The sequence below is a fragment of the Trachinotus anak genome, unplaced genomic scaffold (assembly GCF_046630095.1).
Source record: "Trachinotus anak isolate AG129_WGS33_773 ecotype Australia unplaced genomic scaffold, CSIRO_AGI_Tana_v1 ptg000008l, whole genome shotgun sequence".
Classification (NCBI taxonomy): domain Eukaryota; kingdom Metazoa; phylum Chordata; class Actinopteri; order Carangiformes; family Carangidae; genus Trachinotus; species Trachinotus anak.
In genome coordinates this window covers 23,522,355-23,546,341 of record NW_027273859.1, presented here as the reverse complement: position 1 = coordinate 23,546,341, position 23,987 = coordinate 23,522,355, and the positions used below count along the sequence as shown (strand labels likewise).

The following is a 23,987-nucleotide window of genomic DNA, read 5'->3' as shown; positions in this document are numbered from 1 at the left end:
AAATGGTTTAAAAAAAGTTTGATAACTGTTGATTAACTGTTTAACATTAAGCCATTTTGCGGGAGAAATGGCAAAAAAAAAAAAAAAAATCACTTGTTCCAGCTACTTAAATGTGAGTATTTGCTAGTTTATGAGCCCAATATCTTTGGGTTTTTGACCATTTGTCAAAAAAAATAATAATAATAATAATAATTGAAACTGTTAACTTAACTAAGCTAAGGTAACTTAGCATCCAATAACATGCTTCTTCATGTATTTTGTTCTTTTTTTCTTGCATAAATTGCTTTTGGATAATGTTACATTCAAATATTGAAAATGTTTTATAAATGAACAGATGTGAAACTTCCCACAAAACAAACATAATATTGCCATGGATTCAGCGAGAGACCCTGTTGCCTAGAACTTGAGCCCAAATTCACTATTAACACTTCATTTTTGATGTGTACCATTGGATTTACTTACAACTATCAATGACTTGCTTTGATAGTGAAAACAGCATAAAAATGCAATGATTGTCAGGCCTGCAGTTAAAAGGAGCATTCCTTATAGAAGAAGATACAGATTGCGTTCTGATTCCTGTTCACTGACACAGATGGGCCCATTTCTAATTGGTAGACTCAAAATAGATTAATAAATAAATACACCAATACAACAATAATAATAAAATTCTGAAATATAAATATAAATAAAAACATCACCACAATTTCAACTGTATTTAAAGAAAACAAAAATGCAGAATAACACAGATGGCAACTGTAAAGGATTTCAGTAAAGCAACCTTCTGCATATTGAAAATATCCTCTAAGTTTCTTTTAGGGTTTTTCTGGGTTATAATGAATGCATATGATTCCTTTGGGTTTCCTTTGGGTCTAATAATAAAACTAAGCTTTCTTGAGCTCAGTGAGGAATGGAAAAGTACTGACTTACAGACATGAGGCACAAATGAAAATCTGCACAGAATGAGACAGAACAGGTTTGTGCTGGTGTAAAATCTTTGCACAGATCAAATTTCATATCTTTTGTTTGGTTATACAGGTAGCTGCATATGGAACCTCCATGCACTGGACTTACAGTGCATTAGGCGCCATGTCTTGTCTCGTGTAAGAAAATAGTAACTTCACTGCATCACATTTTGTCCCCAGGATCTAAACTTACTCTGTACCAAACTTTTTCAACCATTTTGTGCAGTTGCGAGGCCTCTTATAACCACCCCGAAGACGTGGACATTCATCATGGGCCCCAGTCTGTGAGACAAAGCACAGACTGACATGGAGGTTACTGCACATGGTACTTGGTTACTGCAATTATTCTCAAAGATCAAAACAGCCATTTGCAATTACAGTTTGACCTAAAAAAAAATGTGATCTTAAGCGGGGAACAGGGAAATGTAAGCTTATAGTTTTCTCTAAGGGAATGCATGCCAGGCACAAAACCCCATTTCAGCCTGTACAGTGCCAATCCTGGGGTGTCGTACATGGCTGCTGAAGCAACTGTGCCTTTGTGACAATCCTCAGAAAAAGTCTCAGAAGTTATTTGCTCCATCTTTGGCTTTTACAGTAAGGTGGAAACTGTTGAAGTACAAATGCCTGTAATAATTGAAAAATTCTACTTTTTTTTAGTATGTTGTTTGTAGTATGTTTCTCTGCAGAAATGTTGTATTCAAAGATAAGACAACAATGCGGCTGCATTGTATTTCCAAACTCTTGTTTTTGCACTGATAATAATCTACTGCAGTGGTTCCAAACCTTTTCCAACTCATGGCCCACTTGAAAATCTCAAAAATGTTGGCAGCCTATATCCGCCACCATACAGAGGCCTGATAATGCCTTCTTTTAATGATAACGATTGAACATTCAGGATTGAACGGAAAGCAGGGGAAGCCAATTTTTTTTTTGTTTGTTTGACAAGGGACAGATCACTTAACAATTCACCATCTCTCTTGACTTTCTGTTCTTTTAATTCTTCCTGTTGGTAACCAGCTATCCATTTTGATACTCCAGTTTTTGTTATAGATGTAATCTTTTAGCACACAATCAGACTGAGATAGCAAACAAGTATACAATGTGGTCTGGCAACATAAAAGTCCCTATCATTGGTTTATTGGTTTATCACAGTGATAGGCTTCAATACGTGAAAACATTTTTATTTTTTTTTTATTTTTTATTTTTTTCACAATTACACATTTTAACCATAACTGTATATGTTTTTTGTCAGCCCACTTGCAATACTTTCACAGCCCACCAGTGGGTAGGTTGGTTGGGAGGTTGACAACCACTGATCTATTGAAAGGATATGAGGGGCGACAAAATTGTCATCCTCCAGAAAGAAAATGTTTGTGACTGATAACATGAGGAAAGGCAGTAGCAATATGAATCACATTCACAAAGAAAGCAAACAGCTGGAAGGGGGTGGGTCATATTATGTTGAATACCAGACACAGATAAATTCATAGCTGTTTGATATCATGCAATAGACCAGCCCTGTGCCATAAACCAGTCGAGCAAAGCTGTTCTGCTTTTTGATGACTGTGTTGATTTAGCTCCATGGTAGTCATGTCAAGTCAGGTCAAGTATCTTTATTGTCATTGTAAAAAACAACCAGACCGTGAGGCAAATGCCAGAGCAACTTGGTACAAAAGAAAAAAAAAAGTAGTGCTGATAATAAATACATGTAATAAATAGGTAAATAAGCAGTTAAGTCATGGTAACTTTTGAGGTTGCATTTTTGTGTTGTTGCTGGACTGTATTGCCTTGTAACGTGTTATATTGTCTACCTATGTAGCTGCTGACATCATATGTTGCAACAAAACTGCAAGTTTCACATCCTTGTTTTGGCGTTCATGTTGAGAGGGGAAGTGACAGCAGATCAGGACAAAGATTAAATATAACAGTTACAAATATATGCATGTAGAGTAAATGTGCATCAGCAATATTAATAACTAGAATTTGTAAAAAAAACAAACAAAAAAAAACACAGGGTTTTACAAATTCACTTACACTATGACAGAGTAGTATGTTATGTTTTTTTCTCTGATCCACACAATAATAAACTGAATATTTCATGCCTGTTATATGCCACTATAACAGGCAACCCTATTTTTGGAATGGTATTTAGAAAAAAAATCAATTGCAATCTGAAACTGCAAAAACACCAGAATGAGGATCATAGAGCGAGCCCCATACAAGGAAAACACGTGTTCAAGAAAGTGTGTCTGACACATTTCGAAAGAACATTGACTAAAACCCAACTCCCAGTTTTTCTGTGTCATTACCGAGCCTTTAAAGTTAGAATGACAGTGGTCTGGCATAGTTGATACACCCCAAGCTACTTTGAAATTGAGGAATAATTAGAAAGTAGCATTAGTAAATAAATAATTGTTTACTCTGGCCTATTATTTTCTAAAGCTGACCAAACCCATATCGCTAATCCCTGATTTTATCCTTAGTGTCCTCTGGAAGATTAGGGCTGCACTTTGAGTGACAGACATCTCTGTCTATGCACCTATTTGCCCTAATCACAATTTTAAGCCTGGTCAATTAGATGCCAACTTTTCTCTTTGGTTTATGAAGAGTTTAAATCACATCTGCAAGAGATGTGTGTCCCTTATAGTAACTTCCTTCATTACTTGCAGGTTAGAAGTGTTGTTAAGCAGCCTCTTGTTCAGTTTGACACATTATTGTATCCCAGGTTGTAGACACTGAAAATCCCACCTTCTTGAGCCATCTCTGGGAGGCTTGGAGTAAGAAAACTGGTTCTGAGATTTCTGGTGAGCTGTGGGTTGAGTGGGTGGAGAGGCTCAAAGACAGTGTCATTAAAGCTCCCGTAGACTTCCGCTTGTGCAGTTTCAGGTGAACCCTGTGCAACACTGTGGCTCAGTGATGTGTTTTTGGAGCAGAGGTCCATAGCAGAGCTATAAGCTATGTCTGGTGTTGGCTACACAGGAAATTACAGGTTTTGGTCTTTTCTTACAGAAAAATATAGAATTGGTGTTAAGCTGTAACTTTGAAATTCATGCATTTAAAACCTGGAGATCACACCCATGAGCCATGTACTGGTTAGTGTTTATATAATATTAATACATATCATGACCTACATGTAGTTACAGGAACGATTCAGGGATTTGAGTTAAGTTACAGGTAACAATTTCTAATGAGACATCCTTTATAAAGTCTATAAGCTCCAATCACTTGCTATTTCATTGTATATTTTATATCTTCTAATTTGTTTTGTTACTTATGTGACCTTGCAACTGTAAGACTGTGATTTCCCATTTTGATTAATATAGTACTCTGTGTCTATCTACACAAAACAGCCATTTCTTAGTGTCAAAGAAGTATTACAGTAATGACATACGGGAATAAATAAATATAACATATATGTCTTACAGCAGTGGGTAACGAAGACAGTTTTTTTAAACAATATCATTTTATAGTTTAAACACTGAGTGATTTTTCCCTCCCTTACTGTCATTGCTGACTATTTCTCCTTTATTTCCTCGACCTGATAAGAGTTTACTTCAAGACAACAGCCAGCATGTATTTGTTTTATGCCCAGCATGCATCACTTCACAAAGTTGAATGCACCTGTACTTACTGGAAGAAAAATATTACAGACACACCTACTGCGTTGCCAAAGACAATTCAAGCATCAAGACGGGCCACTATGGTTGGACATTCGGGTTTTTATTTTTTTTTTTGTGTGACTTTGAACCTAATTGAATGATAATTGCCAGGTTGACTAAGACAATGATAGATGGACTTTGCATCTGCCAGCTGAAATATCACATTGATATCAGACTCTTTGCCGAGACACTTCCTCCCAGGTTCCTCCCATTTCTGCTGCTCATCTTTGAGGTGTTTCCACCAGTCCACCAGTGGTAAATTCAATTGACTGGACTTGAGTTGTAAAGGCAAACACCTGTCTATATAAGGTCTCACAGTTGACAATGCACATCAGAACAAAAACCAAGCTATGAGGTGGGAGGAACTGCACAGTGCCCCCTCTCCATAATTCTTATATGGAAGAAACTTGAACAACCATGACTCATCCTAGAGCTGGCCACCCAGCCAAACTGAGCCACCAGGGGAGAAGGGCCTTGGTAAGAGAAGTGATAAAGAACCTGATGGTCACTATGGCTGAGCTCCACAAATCCTGTGCAGTGATTTGATGAAAACTGATCTATTAACTATGACTCAATACATTATTTTCTGTTATTCTTTATAAATGGTGCCTTAAAGGTGGTACCCAAACAACTAATCTGCTAAAAGGAACTATTTGAAGTTTTCCTGCTATATAGCCAACATTGGCATTCATAGCTGTTTAATTACCAGGCTACAAGAAACGTTGCGAGTTCAGCATCAAACTTAACTCGCTAAGAGCTGTCTGAAGCGGTGGAAAGCAACACCAATGTTTAATTTTGATTCTCGTTCTATACCTCCTTTTGCTGAAGTTGGCCTGTTAACCAGCCCCGGCCTGTCACCTTACTTTCTGATAGCAATCGCAGCCTCCAGGCTGCCCTAATTTCTTGTATTGTAAACGCAAAGATGGCTGAAGCTATTGGCAAGCAAACATCACTACCACCCACTCCCGGCAAGAAACCTCATTAAGCAGCAGCACAGACTGTAAATTAAGTTGGATGTAGCCACTGTGGTGTCACCAACAGGTTTCTGAAGAGCGGTTTTGAAGCTCAGAGTGGCATGGATGCACTATAAGACCAGGTCTTATAGTGCATCCATGAAGAGTGGCCAGCTCCATCGTGGCCATCTCGCCACATGGAATGCAACTTTGCCAAACTCCCGGCTAATCCAAAAGTGGGCAAAGAGGTGGGGCAAGTGTGGAGCCAACATTTCAGTGGACGCCTGTTTGCAGCAAGCACAGCTCAGTCACCTGTCAGTCGAAGCGACGCGCCCTCAGTTATGCAGAACTTTAAGCCTTAATGAAATTTAAACAGGTGGGTTTAAAAATTCTCCCCCGTACAGTTGTGGAGTGAGGAAATTAGTTCCAGATACCAAAACCGTTTTTTTTTTTTTGTACCAGGTTGTAATTATGTTTATTTCTGCTGTACAGTTGGACATTTTAACATGGGGGTCTGACTCACTTTTGAAGCCAGCCTCAAGCAGCCATTCGAAGCCCTCCAGTGATGACTTCATTTTTCAGCCTCGGGGGGGGGGGGGGGGGGGTTGAGAAAACTTAGAAACGGCCCCCTTTTTAAAAACAGGTAGGCCTTTCTGTCCTCTGGTGTGGGCTGCACACAACCTGCCGGCCTTGACACGCTGCTCGGGTCCCTGCAGACGTGAGGCATCTCGTCCCGGCTGAACTCTTTGGCTCTTCCCAGGTGAGCAAGTCGTGACGACAGCAGGCCCCTCCCCCTCCATGATTCAGCGCGCACCTCCGGTCCTCGCAGCGAACCGCAGCCGAGCTGTGAGGCGCGGCGGCCGGCAGGTGTGGGGAGAGGTCGCTGGCTGTGACGGTGTGACTGGAGCTACTTTTCCCTCTGTGGTTTTGTCAACATCCGCTAAATGTAGCTCGTTTAGGAAGGAGCGGACAGGAGTGGACAGCAGAGGGGCCGGTTCGCGTGTCTGTGGGTGAGTCCGGTCCACAGGGAGCAGCCACACTATAAAACTCCTCTTGTGCGATGTCTAATAGTATGCATTCCCCTAAAATCATTTTTATGTGGCAGTAGGATTAAATGTTGGATTGTGGTGTAATGTTTTTCCTGTTGCTTCGTCCACCAAACGGAAAACTGCAATAGAAACACATATAAGGGGAAAAACGGAGACAGTGTCTTTATTTGCTAAAAGGTTCAAATTATTCATGGAGATTATTAAAAGCATCTTCTTCTTCTTCTCTGCTAATAAGAACATCGGTGAAAAGGGAATAATTTACAGTAAGAATTGCAGCTTGTGAAAGGGGTGACTAGGATGTTGATGTAGGAGGCTTTTTCATGTTCTCTGTGGTTTGTTGTGTAACGCATTACCTGGTACAACAACTAATACTAACAGGACAGTAAAGTATGTCAGCATGTATCTTGCCAGTCATCTGGGTGTATTTTTCCTGCCTCAGGACAAATCTCATCATTGTTGGATTTGCAGCTGAGCTCGTTGTCTGTCATTTTCTCCAGATTGTATTGTAGTGACTCACAGTAGAAGCACAATATTTATAAACTGTAGAGCTTTCTATTATAATGAAAATGCAAAATGTTATATAATCTTAAAGCAAATGTAAAGTTGTATTACCCAAGGCACACTGCACATTCTGAATGAAAAATATAATATTTAGGTTTAGGTATTAGTTTTGACATCTAGGCCTGCTTGTTTTTCCAGATTTGAGAAATAGCCCTCATCCAGATCTCACCTTGCTCAAGTCATCCTGTTAAAACTTGTCAGAGTAGGTGTTGCAGCATGAAACTTAGCTGTTGTCACAGTGGTTACTGTACATAACAAAAGAATGTCAGTGACAAGGTGTAACCCTCTAGTGACAGGCTATAAATGACAGGCTGGTGGGACAGTGAAGGAAGCTTCCCCACACCTCTTAAGGTAAATAACAGCATCAAGCATTTCAAGGTTAGTACGCAGCAAAGAGCGGGAAGGCAGAAAAAGCCATTTTGGACACTGAGCCAAGAGCATAGATCTTCCGAGTGCTCGCTTTGAGCCAGTCAGTCAACCTCCAGTGAATTCCCAGTCCAAAAAGCTGCTGAAAACCAGCACAGGACTGTGAAGCAGTTAAGAAATTATAGCTGCGTGAGAGCGTGTTGTCATCTGTTGTCTGTGCTAGTGTGCGCGTGATTTTTATCAGTTGATCTACAAGGAGATGAGCTCCTTGGAATGAGGAAGTACGAAAAAATCTGTTCAATACATATTACCGATTTATATTCCTTAAATGAAGATTCAAGGTTTGGTAGCTACAGATGTAATAAAATACCACCAGGATACAGCATAATCCACAATTTGTAAATGTCACAGTTGTGACAACTGATCTGAATGTGATCTGTCTTTTATTTTAACTTAGAACCATCTCATAATGTTTTGGTGATGTTACAGATTCCTTCTCTGATGAAAAGGGATGAAAGGGTTGTATGTTGCTGTAAGTCACATAAAAACGTGCATGTTAATTCATACATATTTGTAATAGTGTATCTTGTGTAATGATACCATGTGATGACTACAGATGGCTTTGTATGTGTTGGCTACAAGATGTGCAAATAATTTTTTGGTTGTGTTTGTTGTTCAGTCATATGTCCTTGTTTTAGGTAAAAACAAGACACGTAGCCAAGCCACGGGTTCACATCAACTCATTAACCGCATGCTGGTGATTTCCCTTTATTTTTTTAAGGCCCACAGCGTGACATTTTGTGCCAGGATGAAGAGAGATCTTGGGTTGGCACTGCTCCTGCTGCTGTCTGTGGCTGCAGAGTCCAACAGTAAGTTAAAAGGCTTGAATGACATTTTCTTTGGCTATTAGCAACATCATGTTTAAAGGGTTGGTTCAGTACAAATGCAGATAGTTCTAGGTTTTTGAATTTCATTCTTTCTTCAGTGCTCATAATGATTAAAAATTGCTTTAAAAAAATCACTTTTTAAATGTAAATTTTTCTTTTTTTCCTCCCAAAGAACTGCAAAAATGGACCAAGTAAAAATATTGTTTACAACTTGCATATACAAATATAGCAGTGCATTGATATACTATAAGAAAACAAAGAAAAGAATTATATAAAAAACTTGTAAAGCTTACAGGTGTTATGTTTTAACAGCTTTTTTGTTTGTATATTCAGTTATAGATGAAATGTGTGGTTTGATATAGACAGTCAGCTCAGGCAAATCCGGTTTTGATTTATGAACATAAAACTCAGACAAAATAACAAACAAATTAATTAAATAAAACTGAGAACAAGCCGCCCTGTGCTAATTAGTGAGTCCAAACAACAGACTCTTCCAAAGTAATCTAAATGGAAGGTGTATGTGATCATCAGCAATAAAACAGTGTTAGTCAACTCCACAGTTGTTTTGTATGTGGGCAATTCAATTCCTGGGAGCTGAATCTTGTTTGCATCATGTGCTGCCAGGCATGTCTCCTCCAGGGAAACCAGTCCTGCTCAGCTGCAGGTCCCCCGAGAAGGAGACGTTTACCTGCTGGTGGAAGCCCGGCTCTGACGGAGGGCTGCCAACCACACACCGCCTCTACTACGAGACAGAAAAGTCAGTCCAATCGCCAAGATTTGTTTGGTTTTGTTTTTTTTAGTGATCATTTCAAACACATGACATACAACGAAGGTCTCCAACGAACCAGGATTTAAAGTACAGTACCACAGTGTGTGTGTGCGTGTGTTACAGGATAATTCTGGTATTTTTAAAGCTGTGCCCTATTTCTCCATCTTTTTGGGTCTAAATGATTAATAGGGACAAAAATGTTGGTATTGATCCACTTGTAATTAAGCATTTTTACATTTCTGTACTGGTACTTTTATTCAAGTAAAGGATCTGAATACTTCCAACACTTAAAGTCACACAATAACACAAACAAACTGACTAATTGAGACTGTTGTAGATCAGCAACTCCCGTCTTCTGCAAGCCAAAATTAATGTTTTTATCAATGGAGTCTGGTAGCTTTGAACAGAATGATATAAAACCTGTTTGGTTAAAAGGAAGAATCATGCTCTGTAGCAAAAGGGTCCATCTCTGTAGGGATCCCTCCATAATGTTGTCAGGCACTTATAAGAACAACAGCAGCCTGCCAGTGGCAAAAACAAGCACTTATAGTGGATGTACTTTAACGCAGACAAAGACCCAGTTGGACTACATTGCGTTTGTTTTGTGGTTGCCGCTTATTGCTCAATATTGGGCCGATTCCAAACCTTTTCTTTTCCTATTAATCATTTAGAAAGGTGGGAAAATTGGCCACCAGGTGTCCCAATAAATTTTAGATAGGTTTATCACTCACACTGAGGGCCACTGACAGTAAAGCTGCTGCTGTTGTCAGTCTAGTGCTGCAGACGAGCGAGTGGAAAACTACCAGCTCCCTTATTCACACACTTGTGCTCAGTCAGCTGAGCGCAAATCTTTGTTGCTGTGGAAGTTAACCTGCAGAGATCAAACACTGTGTGACCCCTCACTCGCCCTGGCCTGAGGGCAAAATGCCAATACTCACAATTTAAGACTTTTCAAGGATGGAAACTTCAGTGTATTGGTCCACTACTTTGGTCCAGACCCAAGGAGGGAATCCTGATGATAACGCTGATCAGCTGACTTGATCATCCGTGCTGACCATCAGGTCAACATTTTTATTTGTCTAATAATTCAGTTAATTAATAATCTGTGCATAAGTACAACCCTTAGAGAGCTACTCATGTATTATTGATAAGTAGTCTAATTAATAAATAAAAATAAAGTTTCATCTGAGAAGATGACAAGGTGGTCAGTGTGGAAACCATGTAGGGACAAGTCACTATCAGCTGAGCCCCGTGCTTGTTTGTTGAGCACTGACATGTATTTATTGCTCACAGCACAGTTGCACAATGTCACATGAATATGTGAGCAAAATGCCCTGAGCAACTATCAGCCATATCCTGGTCAGTAAAGATCCTGTTTTGTCTACATGCAGATTGGAGGGATCGCACGAGTGTCCAGACTACCACTCGGCAGGGAGGAACTCCTGCTTCTTTGACAGGAAACACACCTCCATCTGGATCGATTACTACCTTACAGTGGTGGCCTCCAATGCCCTTGGGAATGCCACTTCAGACACCTTTAAGATGGACGTAATGGAAATCGGTAAATTGTTAGTCACGGGGAAAAGGGATTTAAATGAGATGAATAAATCAAACCTCAGGAGAGATTAGAAGTATTGTAGTCTACAGTATTAATAACAATGAAGAACAGCCTAATCTGCTAAACTCAACAGTGTTTTTGTGTCAGTGATACACTTTGAACTATTGACTTCTACTCAACCTGTGTGCCTGTAGAAGTTAACACGGTAGAAAATTGTATTGTTTGAGCTAATGATTGGCATAGTTTTATTGGTGATGCAGCTTTCCTGAGCTCAGCAAGGAATGGAAAAGTACTGATTGACAGACACGAGGCACAAATGAAAACCTGCACAGAATGACACAGAACAGGTTTGTTCCCCGGTGTTAACTTGTCTACAGATCAAATTTCACACCTTTTGTTTGGTTATACAGGCAGTTGTGTATGTGATCTCTAAGCACTGCACTTACAATACATTTCAAGCAGTGTCTTGTAAGAAAGTTGAAACTCCACTGCATCAGATTTTGTCCCAGTGATCTTAACTCACTCTGTATCAAATATTTAAAACATACCACATTTTACATTTTGTGTGGCCTCTTGAAACCAAGGGCAATGTTGGTCTGTTGGTCAGTTCACTATTTTCGTCCAGACTGAAATATCTCAATAACTATTTGATGGATTGGCAGACCGATCATTCATGATCACCAGATATGACTCCCATTGACTTTTTGTGACACCCTGATCTTTCTTGTAGCAACACCAACAGGCCAGTTTTCACTCATCCAGTGAAAAAGCTGTGCAATTATTGGATGGATTTCTATGACACTTGGTACAAACATTCATTCAAGCTATTTCTATCATCAGGCCAAAATTTTAGTCATGCAATAGTTTGGTCTTTGATCAAATACCTGCTGGACTAATGACATTCCCATCAGCAACAGCTGTACTTTCCTTTTACTGCTAATCAGCCAATGTTATTATGCTAATATGACAAACAAAGATGGTGAAGCTGGTAAACGGTATACGTAAAATCATGTAAAACTCAGCATGTCAGTATTGTCGTTATGAGCATGTTAGCTCAAAGCACTCCAGTGCTTATGTACAGCCTCACAGACGTGCTTGTGTGGCTGTGGTCTCTTAGTCTTGACCTGTCTGTGCCCGACAGTGAAGCCCAACGCTCCTGAAAACGTCACTCTGCAGGTGATGAAGAGAGAGGACAATCCATATCTCCATGTCAGATGGGAGCAGCCCTGTGGCACAGACACCAAGTCCGGCTGGGTCACCATTAAATATGAACTAAGAGTCCGACAAGAAAACAGCAATGAGTGGAAGGTGAGTTCAAAACAAACAGTAGTTCATTGGTTCAGCTGTTCAGTGCAGCATATTGTGTTTGTTTTGTGCAGGAAAGAACAGCAAGAGCCTTTAAAAGCACATTTTGTGAAATGCATGTAACCAGCTTTTACTGCCAAATGGATTGACAGGGCTTTTTTTTTTTTTTTGCAGAAAACAATAAGATACAGTAACAATCAAAATTTTTGTCATAGATTATAGGTTTGTTTTAGAGCTAATAAGGTTAGTAAATTTTGGAGCAACAAAAAAAAAGTAATTTTGTCAGGACTGTCAAACATTTTCTTCATATAGTAAGTAGCATATAATAAATTAATATATCATTGTACTGCATTCAGAACCGTTGCCAATTCAGGTAAAACAAATGTATTTGCAAGTACTATTTGACCCAAATGTAATCTTAACATGGGTACAAGGTGAACTGATGGGTGATTTGTGTGTGTGTGTGTTTTTTTTTTCCCCCCTCTCTCTTCAGGAGTACACGTCAGGTACACAAACCCAGTTCAACCTGTACAACATCAATCCTGGTGTAATGTACATAGTTCAGGTGCGCTGTGCATTAGACCACGGCTCCTGGAGCGAGTGGAGCAACTCTACCTCTGTGAAAATGCTTAACTGTAAGTCTCCAAAGTTATTTGCTCCATCTTTGGCTTTTACATCAAGTTAATACTAATCAATAAAAACATCTTCTTTTCTTTAGATCCTCAGAAAAGCTTTTGGATATTGGTTTCCACCCTCTCTGCAGTTCCATTTATAACAGCAATGTGTATCTTGGTCATGAAGAGAAAATAGTATGTATCTCCTGCAAAGAAAAGATATATAACTCTTTATAATGTAAATAAGACCAAGCTGATAAGGACAATCTGACTCATGACTCACTTAATTCTCTTCCTCAGTGTGAAACTTTGTCTTCTGGCTCCTATTCCTGGTCCAAAGATAAGCGGGGTTGATGTTCAACTTCTCAAGGTAAACACTGCATCTGCATTGTAATTTTCAAAAACCTGTTTTGACCATAACAATCTACTGAATTACCCCTAACTAACCCTTAGAGCGGGAGATCTGAAGACATCACCAATGCCCTGATCATCAACCAGAGCTTTCCTCCTATGGTGGCCTGGAAGGATGAGACTGAGGAGTACCTCATTGTGTCTGATGATGGACTTCTGCCAGACCCCTCAAATTCCCAGAAAAGGAAGAAAAGCTTGATTATTCCCACTGGCTTCCACTTAAACTTGGAAATCCAATGTAAGGAGTCAACTCGTGGCCAAAGTGACTGGGACAAAGTTGAGGAAAGAAAGAAGGAAATAGATAACTTTTTAAAAAGCAATATGTCACTCTCAGTGGAGAGTTTATCTAACATGGAGCCAACCCAGCTGCCAAATCCGTCAAATCACAACGGTGATGCTGAGAGCACTGTCTGGCCTCTCGCAAACGCTGGTTACGTGGATATACAGAGACACGAGAGCACACAGGAGGTGGATGTGAAAGAGGTGGACTACAGCAGAGTGACGGAGGTGAACGGTGACAGTATTCTCATCCTCCAGAAAGAAAAAGTCTCAGGATACATGGACGTTCAGAGACAAGAGGACAACATACCAGAGGACTACAGCAGGGTGAAAGAGGTGGCCGGTGAAAATACAGTCCTCCTGCAGAGACAAAACGTCTCAGCTGACTCTTCCTGTAGGGAAAAGGGTAACCAATACACAGACTGCACCAATCCGAAGCCAAGAAATCCTCATGTCACTGGATCCAGTAAAGTGGGAGTGTGCACACAACTTACCTGTAGCGGATATGTTGATACTATCCCTGCAAACCTTTAATGAAAAGTTTTGTTTCACATGCAATGTCCAAAAACGACGACTGACGTCCCTAGTTTTTACTAGGGGTTTAGTCATTGAAGAAAAAGGCTGGTTATATTCTATATTCTATAAATATGCTGCAGACATTATTGGCCATGTGACTTTGACGATCCCCCGACCCTTCCTCTGCACCGCGTGGTTAACATATATGGTTCAGAGTGAAATATCTTGACAACTATTGGATGGATTACTGTGATTTTTTTTTTTTTTTTGTACAGATATTTAGGGTGTCTTGAGGATGAATTCTAATGATGCTGATGATCCTCTGAGTTTCCCTCTATTACTGCCAGTAGGTCAAATTTTCCACTTATTAATATCGAGAAATCTGCCCATTGGATCATCACAAAATTCTGTTCTGGTATGGTTCCCAGGAGGTGAATTATAATAACTTTGGTGAGCTCCTCTAGCACCACCACGAGGTTTTACATTATTGGTTTTGTGTGAAACATCTACTGAATGATTTGTTGTGAAATTAGTTTAAAACAATTTAAGTCCCTACAGACTGTAAACATGGTAAACATCACACCTAATAATCATTCAGCTATATCAGGTTTTGCAACATAGAAAAGCTGTTAGTAGGATTGTAATTGTTGATTTCTGGAAGAAATGAAAATAGAGTTACAGTAAAGAGTAGATGGTGAAAAGATTACGCAAGGTTTTGCAGTGGGTTGCTTATGCCTCAGGAAAATTCTCATCATTCTGGTTTATTGGGGGTGTGCACGCGTAAAAGAGACCGCGCTGCTTCTGTCAAAGTCAGCACACACGACCTACAACTAAAATTTAGCCTGAGGTGACATTACATGGCAGCAATAGAAATTCACCTGGAAAAAGTAAAAAATAGGACTGCACATGTCAAAAGGCTAATCAACATAAACTATTTATTTATTTCGCATGACACTTAATGCAGCTAACATCTCATAACTCATTTGACATCAAGTTTCAAGCCAATAGGATATATAGATTGTGAAAATAAGTCATTTTCAGGTTGTTATTTTATTGTTTTTTTATGTATTTAAGTAAGTAGTTTGAAATTGTTAATAAATTATATTCCAGTTTTACTTTCAGACAAGATCAAGAAATCATTTTGGAATGAAACACTTCACATGTAGAGCCAACCAGGCTACTTTACATCACATCGCACAAGGGATTCAAAACAAGAAAATCTTCTCTTTATATTCATTTGGGGAGAGAAGTAGTGTGAGGATTTTAAATGTGTTAATACAAATTACATCCAATGATTTGTGTTTGTTTCATAGAAACAAAGACAGCAGGCATAGCATTTAATATGTTTGTTTGTGTTGTACATTTTAAGCACTGTGTCTTGTCTTGTGTGGCACTTTGCATAGTGCAGTTTAAACTCAGGATTTTTTTTTTTGTGCCTCAGGTTAAGGACAGGAACTTAAAGAGTAAACATGGCTTTTTGTGTAACTGCTCTATTTGTGGAAGTGAACTATGAAAAAATATCTCACGGAAGATGTTTCTCCTTTTCTTTCATCCAAATAAACAAAACTTAAGGAAACTGACTGTTGAAGATACAACCAAAAATATTTTCCAACATACTTTTTTTTTTCAGATCATATATATTGACAAATATTAATAATTTCAAGGGCAACTGACCCAATTCTTGTTCATTTTCCCTATTTTTCTTTTTACATTTATTTAAACAGTTCCCTGATGATTAGATTTAGTTATGTGGCCTCTGTCTGTTACATGAGGCTTCCTCAGGGAAGCTTATGTGGTCCACTACTATCCATCTCTTATATTTATTACCCACTCACTCAAAGTAAATACTGCATTTGTCTTCTTTATACAAATCACACTTTATATTAACATTTACTGTGGAGAAAAAAATGAATCAACCCCAAACTCTCCTCAAATTTTATTTGCTATTTAATGCTTTAAAAAAAAAACAAAAAAAAAACATGGGACTATTAACATAAAAATTATATCTTTAATTCTCCATTCTCCTTGGAAATTTGTCTATGCTTCATCTTACAAACTGAGTTTATATTCAAAGACCTATAAAAGCACTGAATCTGAAAATATATCTTTTGCTACAACATCATATTGGTATAGAACTACTTAGTTGTACTTGACAGAACTGTGCCAAGACTTTGGCTAGAAGTTGGCGTGCCATCTCCACTTTGCATGAACCCAATCCTAAGCAAACATACTAACGCCCAATAACCTAATTCACTGAGGTCCTGTTTCCTACAACATTCTTCTACCACATCAGACACTGCACCACCTGTCCACAACTGAAATGTTTATATCATCAATTTCAACTTCAAAATGATAACTGCAGTTTTTCAAGTCTTCATGGGTCATCATCATATTATCATTTACAAAAGTTTTCTCCAACTTAAAATCTTCATCTCAGTCCTTCTGATATGTCTGAATTCTGACTTAAATAATTTTGCCTCTTTCAAATTTGGTCATTTATTGCTTTTTAACGTGATTGTCACTTAGCACTTTAGAGCACTGTTATTTGTCCTTTTTAAAATAATTTTTCAATTTTTTTTCTTTTTCCTCACTATGTGGATCAACAGTAAACTCACTAAAGAAGATTTAAACTGAGTCAGATTAACAGCAGGCAATGCTCATTATTTTTGCTGTTTTTCCTGTTAAAAGAACCTAATCACAGGTAGTAACCACATATAGTGCATAGTATCTGTTATCGAAAACAGAAGCTCTGCTATGTAGTGCAATCGGGATTTTTTTTTAAAATTGATAGAAAATAATCATTTCTAATGTGAAATAAGAACATAGCTAAATCTCTAGCATTAAACTGGACCTAGGTGTGTCATTGTAGCCCGGGGGTTTCAGACTGTGGTCTCAAATAAGGGTCAACAGATTCCCACACTGTCAAACAGTGAAAGTACACAAGAGCACAAGCTGTGTCCCAAAAACTAAAATAGCAGCATGTCACAGTTTGACTGTTTTCTAACAGCTAAGTATTGTATAATTTCTTGTGTCCATATGTAACTTAATGGTCATGCACAATGTGGGAAATTTGAGCACAGTGTTTTTATCGACAATCACAAATCTTTTCTACATTCACAAACATAAATTTCTCAGGTCGAGTGTATTTTTCATACGGTTTTACAAAGGGTGATACATGACCATCATTTAACAAGCTTATAATCTTACTGACCTTTATTTCAGCCCGTATAAGACGCTGACCTGAGCCTGGCTGCAGACCTTTGCTGCATGTCATCCCTCCTCTATTACCTAAATTCCTGTTATTTCCATTTCTATTACTGTTCCTGTCAAAGTGAAGTTAATTAATAAGAGAAACAAAAAGATGCAACACAGCAGCTTTAGGGGTTTAAGTCTAAAACTAAATTATCTTTGATCTTTTCTTAATCCTTAACAACTGGTTGATATTTTACACACATTCAGTACATAAACTCATATACATACTCTAGGTATGTTCACAGACAACATAGTTGGAGATTCATATTGTGGGATCTCTTCAAGTGACAACTTTGGTCCTATTAAGTCAGTGGTTAACCTTTCCAGTTTATGACCCCCCCATCACAAGCAGCATGCACACACACTCACACTCTTAATATACACAGCTTTGCCCATTTATCTTGAGCTCAAACACAAAAATATTACTTTAGTTTAAAGAAAGGATTCGTTGCAAATATTGACAACATGACTACTTTCCTGACAAAATCCCCAGGTCAGAACCACTGCAACAGAACACTGTGCTGCTCCTTGTCTGCATGTGGAATTAAGTCCATCCTAGTTTCTTCTATGCTGGTGATGAGCACGAGTGGGTCCATATTTTAGGCACGGGAGCATTTTAAGACTGTCAACTCTTCATATCTTCATCAGTGTTATCAGTACATTCACTGTCCAAGTGCATGGAACTCAGCTGGTCCTCAAAGTTCAAAAATTCATGGTTGTACTCCTTCTCCAACATTTTCTTCCAAATTTTTACTGGAAGAAGAAACGCAACAAGACAGTTATTTGATTTGTATTTGACTTACAATAGTATAATCTGTTGTATCCACTAACCTTTCTCTTATTCAACTACATTTCGTCAAACGTGTTTTTAACTGGTCACATCACAAAGTTACAGCGTTCATTTAATAAGAGCCAGGTGTCATCAATATTAACCTGGGACAGTCACTTACTGTACTCTGGTTCCTCTGGCTCTGTGGTGTCTGGACTGGGCACAGCCTCCTCTCCCAGGCTGCTGATCTGCACTTCGTCCTCAGTGTTCCCTCCCTGCTCTGCCTCTGCCTGGCCTGTCTGCTCCAGGCTCGACACCATCACCTCATAGGCTCTCCTGGCCTCAGATGACAACTCAATCATCTTATGGTAGTAGTCCTGTGGGTACGAAAGATAACGTTTTTAGATTTTTTAAAACACTTGGTCAAAAATCCTATGATATTCTGTTATTCCACTGTAATAACATTAAAGCTAATTTCCAGGACATCTGTCTTGTTAGTGTTTAGTTAGTACTAAACCTGACCTGTGCACCATCGTAGTTGAAGATGCCCACAAGGCTGACAGGCACTGCCTTGTTGACGCAGCGACCCAAAGCTTTCCTGGAGAGTGCAAACACGAAAGGCACCCCCTGTTCACGACACGTGTCGATGATGGTGTGGAGAGCCTCGTCCAGGCCACCTGTGAAAGGTGACATTTTTCTATAAATGTCTGTGTAACAATTTCAAACATTCTGTGTTTTTAGCTGGTACATGTCTGTACCTAGCTGCTCCCAGGTTGAAATTTGTACGGATGGATGGAAGGGGAATAAAAAAAATTAAAAAAACACTAAAAACTAATTTGCCCAAATAAGAACCAGACTGTTACTGAGATATGAATTTCCCTTTTAAAGCACAGATTGACAGAAATTAAGAGAAAATTCTAACACTATATAGAATAAGCTCCTGAAGACGTCCTAATGCCATACACTGTCAAGCTCTACAAGGACAAAGTACCTTTAGATTGGATTCGCTCACAGTTGGGTGAGATGATGACACACTTGACTTTCCTGAGTTTGAGGTGCTTCAGGACCTCTCTGAGCCCCATCACAATCCGTCTCTTCATGCGGGCCTTCATGGGGTCCTTCTGGTACAGGCGGTCCTGGAAACGAACCAGCTCCTTTAGCAGAGACGTCACACACTCATCCACGTCCTTGCTCAGCATCTGGCTGCAGTAGCTGAATGTACAACGATATAAAAAAATGTGAGAAAACCAGTTCTTTATTTCTGTAGGAATAGTTTTTTGTTTTTTTTTTAAAACAACCAACATGGATTATAACTTGTGCCTGAGGATACAGTGAAACAGCTTTTACAGCCTTACTCTCGGAACTTTCTGCTGTGGATTTTGGGTCGACTGCCTGAGCAGGGCAAAGGTGAGGTGGTTTGTTGCTCTACAGTCTCGTTGGTGGTCTCCTCATCACCCTCTTTCACTGTCTGACTTGTGCCATCACACTCAGACTGATCATCAAGTTCCTCTGTAGGACTCCCAACCTCATCTGAGGTTTGAGAAGCACAAAATACAGATCAAAGATCAGCTAGAATCAAAGATTTCCTTCATCTACTTACAGTTGTGATTACTTAACACAGGACTCATATATAATCTATTTCTCGCTCTGACCTGTGGCGTTTGTGTCACACTGCTCTTCTTCTGCAGGATTATTAGCAGGTTTGAACTCATCTTCAGGCAGCAGACCTCTCTCCTCCAGCAAGCGTTTCTGTTTTCTCTCCTCCCTTTCTTTCAATATGACCTGAGGATCAGACAGAAACAAACTAACGAGGTTGTACTGCTGAAAAACATTCATAGAAAATGTAGAACATCTGCATTTGTTCCAGAGAAAGTGACTGGACTTACCTTCTTGAGAGGAGTGGGTTTCTTAGCTTTGGGCACCTCTCTCTGCTTTCCTTTCTTCACCAAAGGGCTGGTGGAGTCCAAGGGATTGTGTGCAATTTTATCCTGCTGCCAGGGCAGCTTCTTCTGCACTGATGGCTGCTTCTGGACAACAGGAAGTCCTCCACCAACTTTAAAGAAATTGTTTTTAATAACAATAATTATTCTGGGCTATGTGTTAATTCCTTACAGCAACAGACCTGGATGAGTAAGCATATTTCTTGTCTTTTTAAATGATGTAATCAGCTAAAATACACTTTTAAAATCATTCTTATCAAAGAAAGAGAGAATTGAGGAACCCAGTGTAACAGAGAGGGTGACTATGACCAACCTGAGAGAATAACTGGTTTTGTGTCCTGCTTGGCTTTTTGAGATTGTTGCTTCTTTTCCAGGCTGGCTAACATGTTTCCGATATCCAGCTGAACAGGAACTTTGCTCTTCTTCCCAGACACCTTTTCAGCTTTCTAGAAATCAAGAGAATAAGAACAGGAGTAGAAACCAGGCTGTCTCCTGGGTGATATTAAAGGACAATGTTGTTGGGACAAATACAAACCTGTCCTTTTTTAGCTGTCTCTGTGGCCGGAGCTTTTGCTGCAGAGGATTTTTCCTTGATCTGGTCAACAGACTGATGCTGACCTCCTTCTCTTTGGTTTTCCTTAAAAAATACAATATAGCTTTTCAATATTATCTCATTTATTTTAGTGGCAATCTATAGACCTATAATCATCCCTGTGAAAAAATCTCAAAGGATAAATATACCTTGCTGCATAGCTTTGCTGCATAGCTGCTGCTTATCAATCTATCAGTCGCAGTCAAAGCAGGAGTCAAGCCTGGGAACTCCTCTTCATCCTGGCAAAACAAAAAGACAACAACAATTATCTTCCATCAATCACCCATCAATAAGAATCCTGCGCTTATTTTCAAAATTTAAAAAAATGCTTATAAATGGGTTTTGTTTTTTTAATTGAATGCAAATACAGAAACAATTTTGATTTTACCTCAAATCTTGGAGGCTCCTGATAAATTGAAGGCTCTTCTGACTCAGCTTCTACATCTTCACCAGCATCTTTAGCTTTTTTCTTCTTTTTCTTCCGTTTTTTCTTCCCTGGGGCTCCCTCTTCCTGCTGTGCAGCCTTTTCCTCCATCTGATAGGATGCAAAATCCGGGGGGGGGGTCATCAGCATTTGATGGTAATGTTTCATGGTTAAAAATATGTAATGAATAAAGACAGGGACACACAACATGATTTAAAGCCTCATTGGGATTCAGGATTGAAATCTCTTACCCAAATTACAAGAGTGTAAGTTTTGCAATGATCGATTCAAATAAATAAGACTTTCACAAAAGAAAAGCACAACTCCTCACAGAAACTCTCCCAACTTGCTGGTACAGATTTCAACTTTAAAAAAGATTAATGATGGAAATCTGAACAGTGTATCTATGACTGAAATATGCAGAGGTCAGTCGTAAAATATGTGTTGTGTCTTATCAGTTTTTGTTTTTGATTTAGCCATTAATTTACCGTTTATCTTGAGATTTTAAATCACGATAATCATCTAACCTGCATTGGGTTGCCGATTGTATTCTCTTTAGGGATGAGTTTCTTTGGAGGCTGAGAGGCCACATTAGCCCAGGATGTCACCACCACCTGACCTATTCACAAAAAAAAGGAATAAACAATATCTGAAATATTACTGCCTTTGCCTTAAAGCAACTGGAAGACTGATGACACAAAGTTTCATCCTACCTGGTGGGTTGGCAGGGGAGTCTGGCTTAGCGTGAGTGGCGTCTGGTTGGGGATCAGGCTGTGCTGGTGATCCTCTCCTGCCAACCTATTCAGCAGAAAATTACAGTAGCAGTGAAGCACCAAATTCGTGAGTATAACTCTGTGGAAGTGAAGCCTTCACCTCCAACTCTTCCACAATATCAAATCTGATATTTCAGTGAGCTCACCTTCCAGGAAGATGCCGATGTTTGCGTTTGAGGGCTCGTGGATGGAGGAGGTCGACTCCAACACTCTTTCTGAACAAGAGGAGGGCGTGCTTTGCCCAGTGAAACACCAGCCAACTCTGGGAAGTCAGCCATCTTCACTTCAAATGGGGCCAAGTCAGTTTGTGCTGGTTTTGACCTCCCTGCAGAGTTTGGGGCAGATCTGACACCTCTAAAACCTGAGGATCAATTTTTAGAAAGGAGGATATTTTTAGGAAAAAACTAAACAACAACAAAAAAAAATCTATTTCTCCATTTAGCTGATGTGTGAAAACTACCTCTTCTCTGTGGAGCCATTGTGATTTTGCCCGTGTTTTCACCTTGAGCCGGAGAGTCATTGTTGCTTTTTGATGCCTGTGGAGATGGATGAAAATCACAGAAATTAATTTAATGAATAAAGTTTTTTTTAAATTAAATTTTAAGGTACTTAAAATAAAATCAACCTTTGCTTGTGGATCCCGTGCAGACCTGTCTCTCTGTGGGAAATCATCACGATGACTGTTGCTGTAGCCGTAACTCCTTGGAACATCTCCCCCTTTTTTAGCTTGCTTTGGGCTCAGACCTGACCGGTTCCTTAACAAAAGATCCAAAACTTACACAGTTAAGTAGTTGAATGATTTACACATGTGCTCCAGGTCATTAGGTTGGCCAAATTATTGACTACTTTGACCAGGACAGAAAAATTATGCATGTCAATATCTTCCTACCCTCGTGAAATTTGGTTGGAAACATAAGGGTTTGGTAACGTCAGAGTTGGTGATGAGGTTGTGTGTGGCTCAGCAGGCTCCTTTCTCTGTCTCCTCTGGTGTTTAGAGTCAAAAGGCTGGACAGCCAAAAAGAAAAAAAAAACAACACCAGGTTCAAAGTTTTTCACTCCAGATAAGCTAAGCAAGTTCAGTTTAGACATCCCAGACCAGTGCGTTAAATGTAACTGACAATATATCATTAATCATGGGAATTTCCTGTTATGAAAGATTTATAATAGAAAGTGGTACATTATGCTTCTCATATCTCATATTATGATCTTCCTTTGAGCACTCAGCTATGTTGTTTTAGTGTGTTTCCTGTGGTATGTAAGAAAAAGATACAAGTACATTGTTATCTGCACATGTGGGTGGTGGGGGAATTACTGGACTTACTGAAAAAAAGAGTGCTGTTAAAAACGTTTCACTACAAAAATCATGTTTACTACTATTTTTATTTTGTTATTATTGTCGTTGTTTATTTAAGTATTAAGTAGGCTTTGGCAAATTGTACTCCATCAATAGTTTTCTTTTATTATATCCTTCAGTAGTTTACTTTTATTTTATCCTTTGTATATTCACCTAATTAATCACGGAATATATTTTGTTGGCTCTGTTTTTCTCACATCGAAGTTTATACATACTATGCCTGATTTTGTTGTTGTTTCTTTTTAATCATGTTATAAATGTTTGTCACATGATTAGAAGAGAGAAAAGGGGGGAAAGCACTGGACAGCAGATTAGTTTGTTCAAGAGTCTGCTTGAATGCGACCTTTGACAATCACGTTGGCTCCAATTTAAGTAAAACCGTGTATTGCCACAGTCAAAGTTATGTCACATTATCTAATCACTTTATCAATGTTTTGGATTCATTTTCCATTCAATGAAATGTGCTACGCTGAACTTCTGATCGGAGCACAGTTAGCTAACCATTAGCTCATTTATTTAGCTCAAATTAACATCCAGCTAATGTTATACATTTGCAGTTTTGGGTAACCTGTCAAAGTAAGTGTAAAATTGTCTCAACAAACATTTCAACTGTGTGGTTGATGTAGCTATTGACTTATAAATAAGCTCTACTCGTGTTTGCAACGGGTGAACTTTGCAGAAAGTTAGCTTATGGTCAACTACATGCATTAGCGTACGTTAGCGTTACAGACTAGCAATGCTAGCTAGCAAAAAAATAAAACCCAAACGTTGCGTAATTTTTCTTTAACTACCTTATCCATCGTCGGCTTTTTTCAGACGCAGTCACATATCCGCATGTTCACACGACTTTTCATGTGTTGTCAAACCCCCAGTTGCAACGACGCCGCATTTATCCGCTCCTACAGTGTGTCGGCTAACCAGGCTAAGCAACCTGTTTGATAGCATGGCAGCTACATGAGTCCGATGGAAACAGCTGATGTTTACTCGGTGTGTA

The 23,987-nt window shown here is 39.1% G+C and overlaps 2 protein-coding genes across 3 annotated transcripts; one reads left to right on the top strand and one right to left on the bottom strand.

The window, feature by feature from the left end:
• The first annotated feature begins 6,405 nt into the window (after positions 1 to 6,405).
• prlrb (prolactin receptor b) lies at positions 6,406 to 15,205 on the top strand. 2 transcript variants are annotated; one of them, XM_071483645.1, is made up of 9 exons: positions 6,406 to 6,584; positions 8,332 to 8,419; positions 9,062 to 9,194; positions 10,598 to 10,767; positions 11,906 to 12,072; positions 12,563 to 12,704; positions 12,788 to 12,878; positions 12,984 to 13,053; positions 13,137 to 15,205. In XM_071483645.1, exons 2-9 carry the CDS (start codon positions 8,359 to 8,361, stop codon positions 13,905 to 13,907), a joined length of 1,605 nt encoding a protein of 534 aa, XP_071339746.1. In that variant the 5' UTR covers positions 6,406 to 6,584; positions 8,332 to 8,358; the 3' UTR covers positions 13,908 to 15,205. The 2 variants fall into 2 exon arrangements, with proteins under 2 accessions (XP_071339746.1, XP_071339745.1); XM_071483644.1 differs by lacking the exon at positions 6,406 to 6,584 and adding an exon at positions 8,008 to 8,082.
• A 605-nt stretch (positions 15,206 to 15,810) lies between these two features.
• secisbp2 (SECIS binding protein 2) lies at positions 15,811 to 23,953 on the bottom strand. The gene is made up of 18 exons (XM_071483643.1): positions 23,785 to 23,953; positions 22,529 to 22,644; positions 22,265 to 22,394; positions 22,100 to 22,175; positions 21,786 to 22,000; positions 21,580 to 21,664; positions 21,394 to 21,485; positions 20,831 to 20,977; positions 20,592 to 20,681; positions 20,386 to 20,487; positions 20,164 to 20,296; positions 19,797 to 19,963; positions 19,563 to 19,692; positions 19,266 to 19,440; positions 18,902 to 19,122; positions 18,433 to 18,587; positions 18,092 to 18,287; positions 15,811 to 17,894 (listed from the first exon to the last, which is right to left on the bottom strand). The coding sequence occupies exons 1-18, from the start codon at positions 23,791 to 23,793 to the stop codon at positions 17,767 to 17,769; spliced, it is 2,367 nt and encodes a 788-aa protein (XP_071339744.1). The 5' UTR covers positions 23,794 to 23,953; the 3' UTR covers positions 15,811 to 17,766.
• Between the last annotated feature and the right edge of the window lie 34 nt (positions 23,954 to 23,987).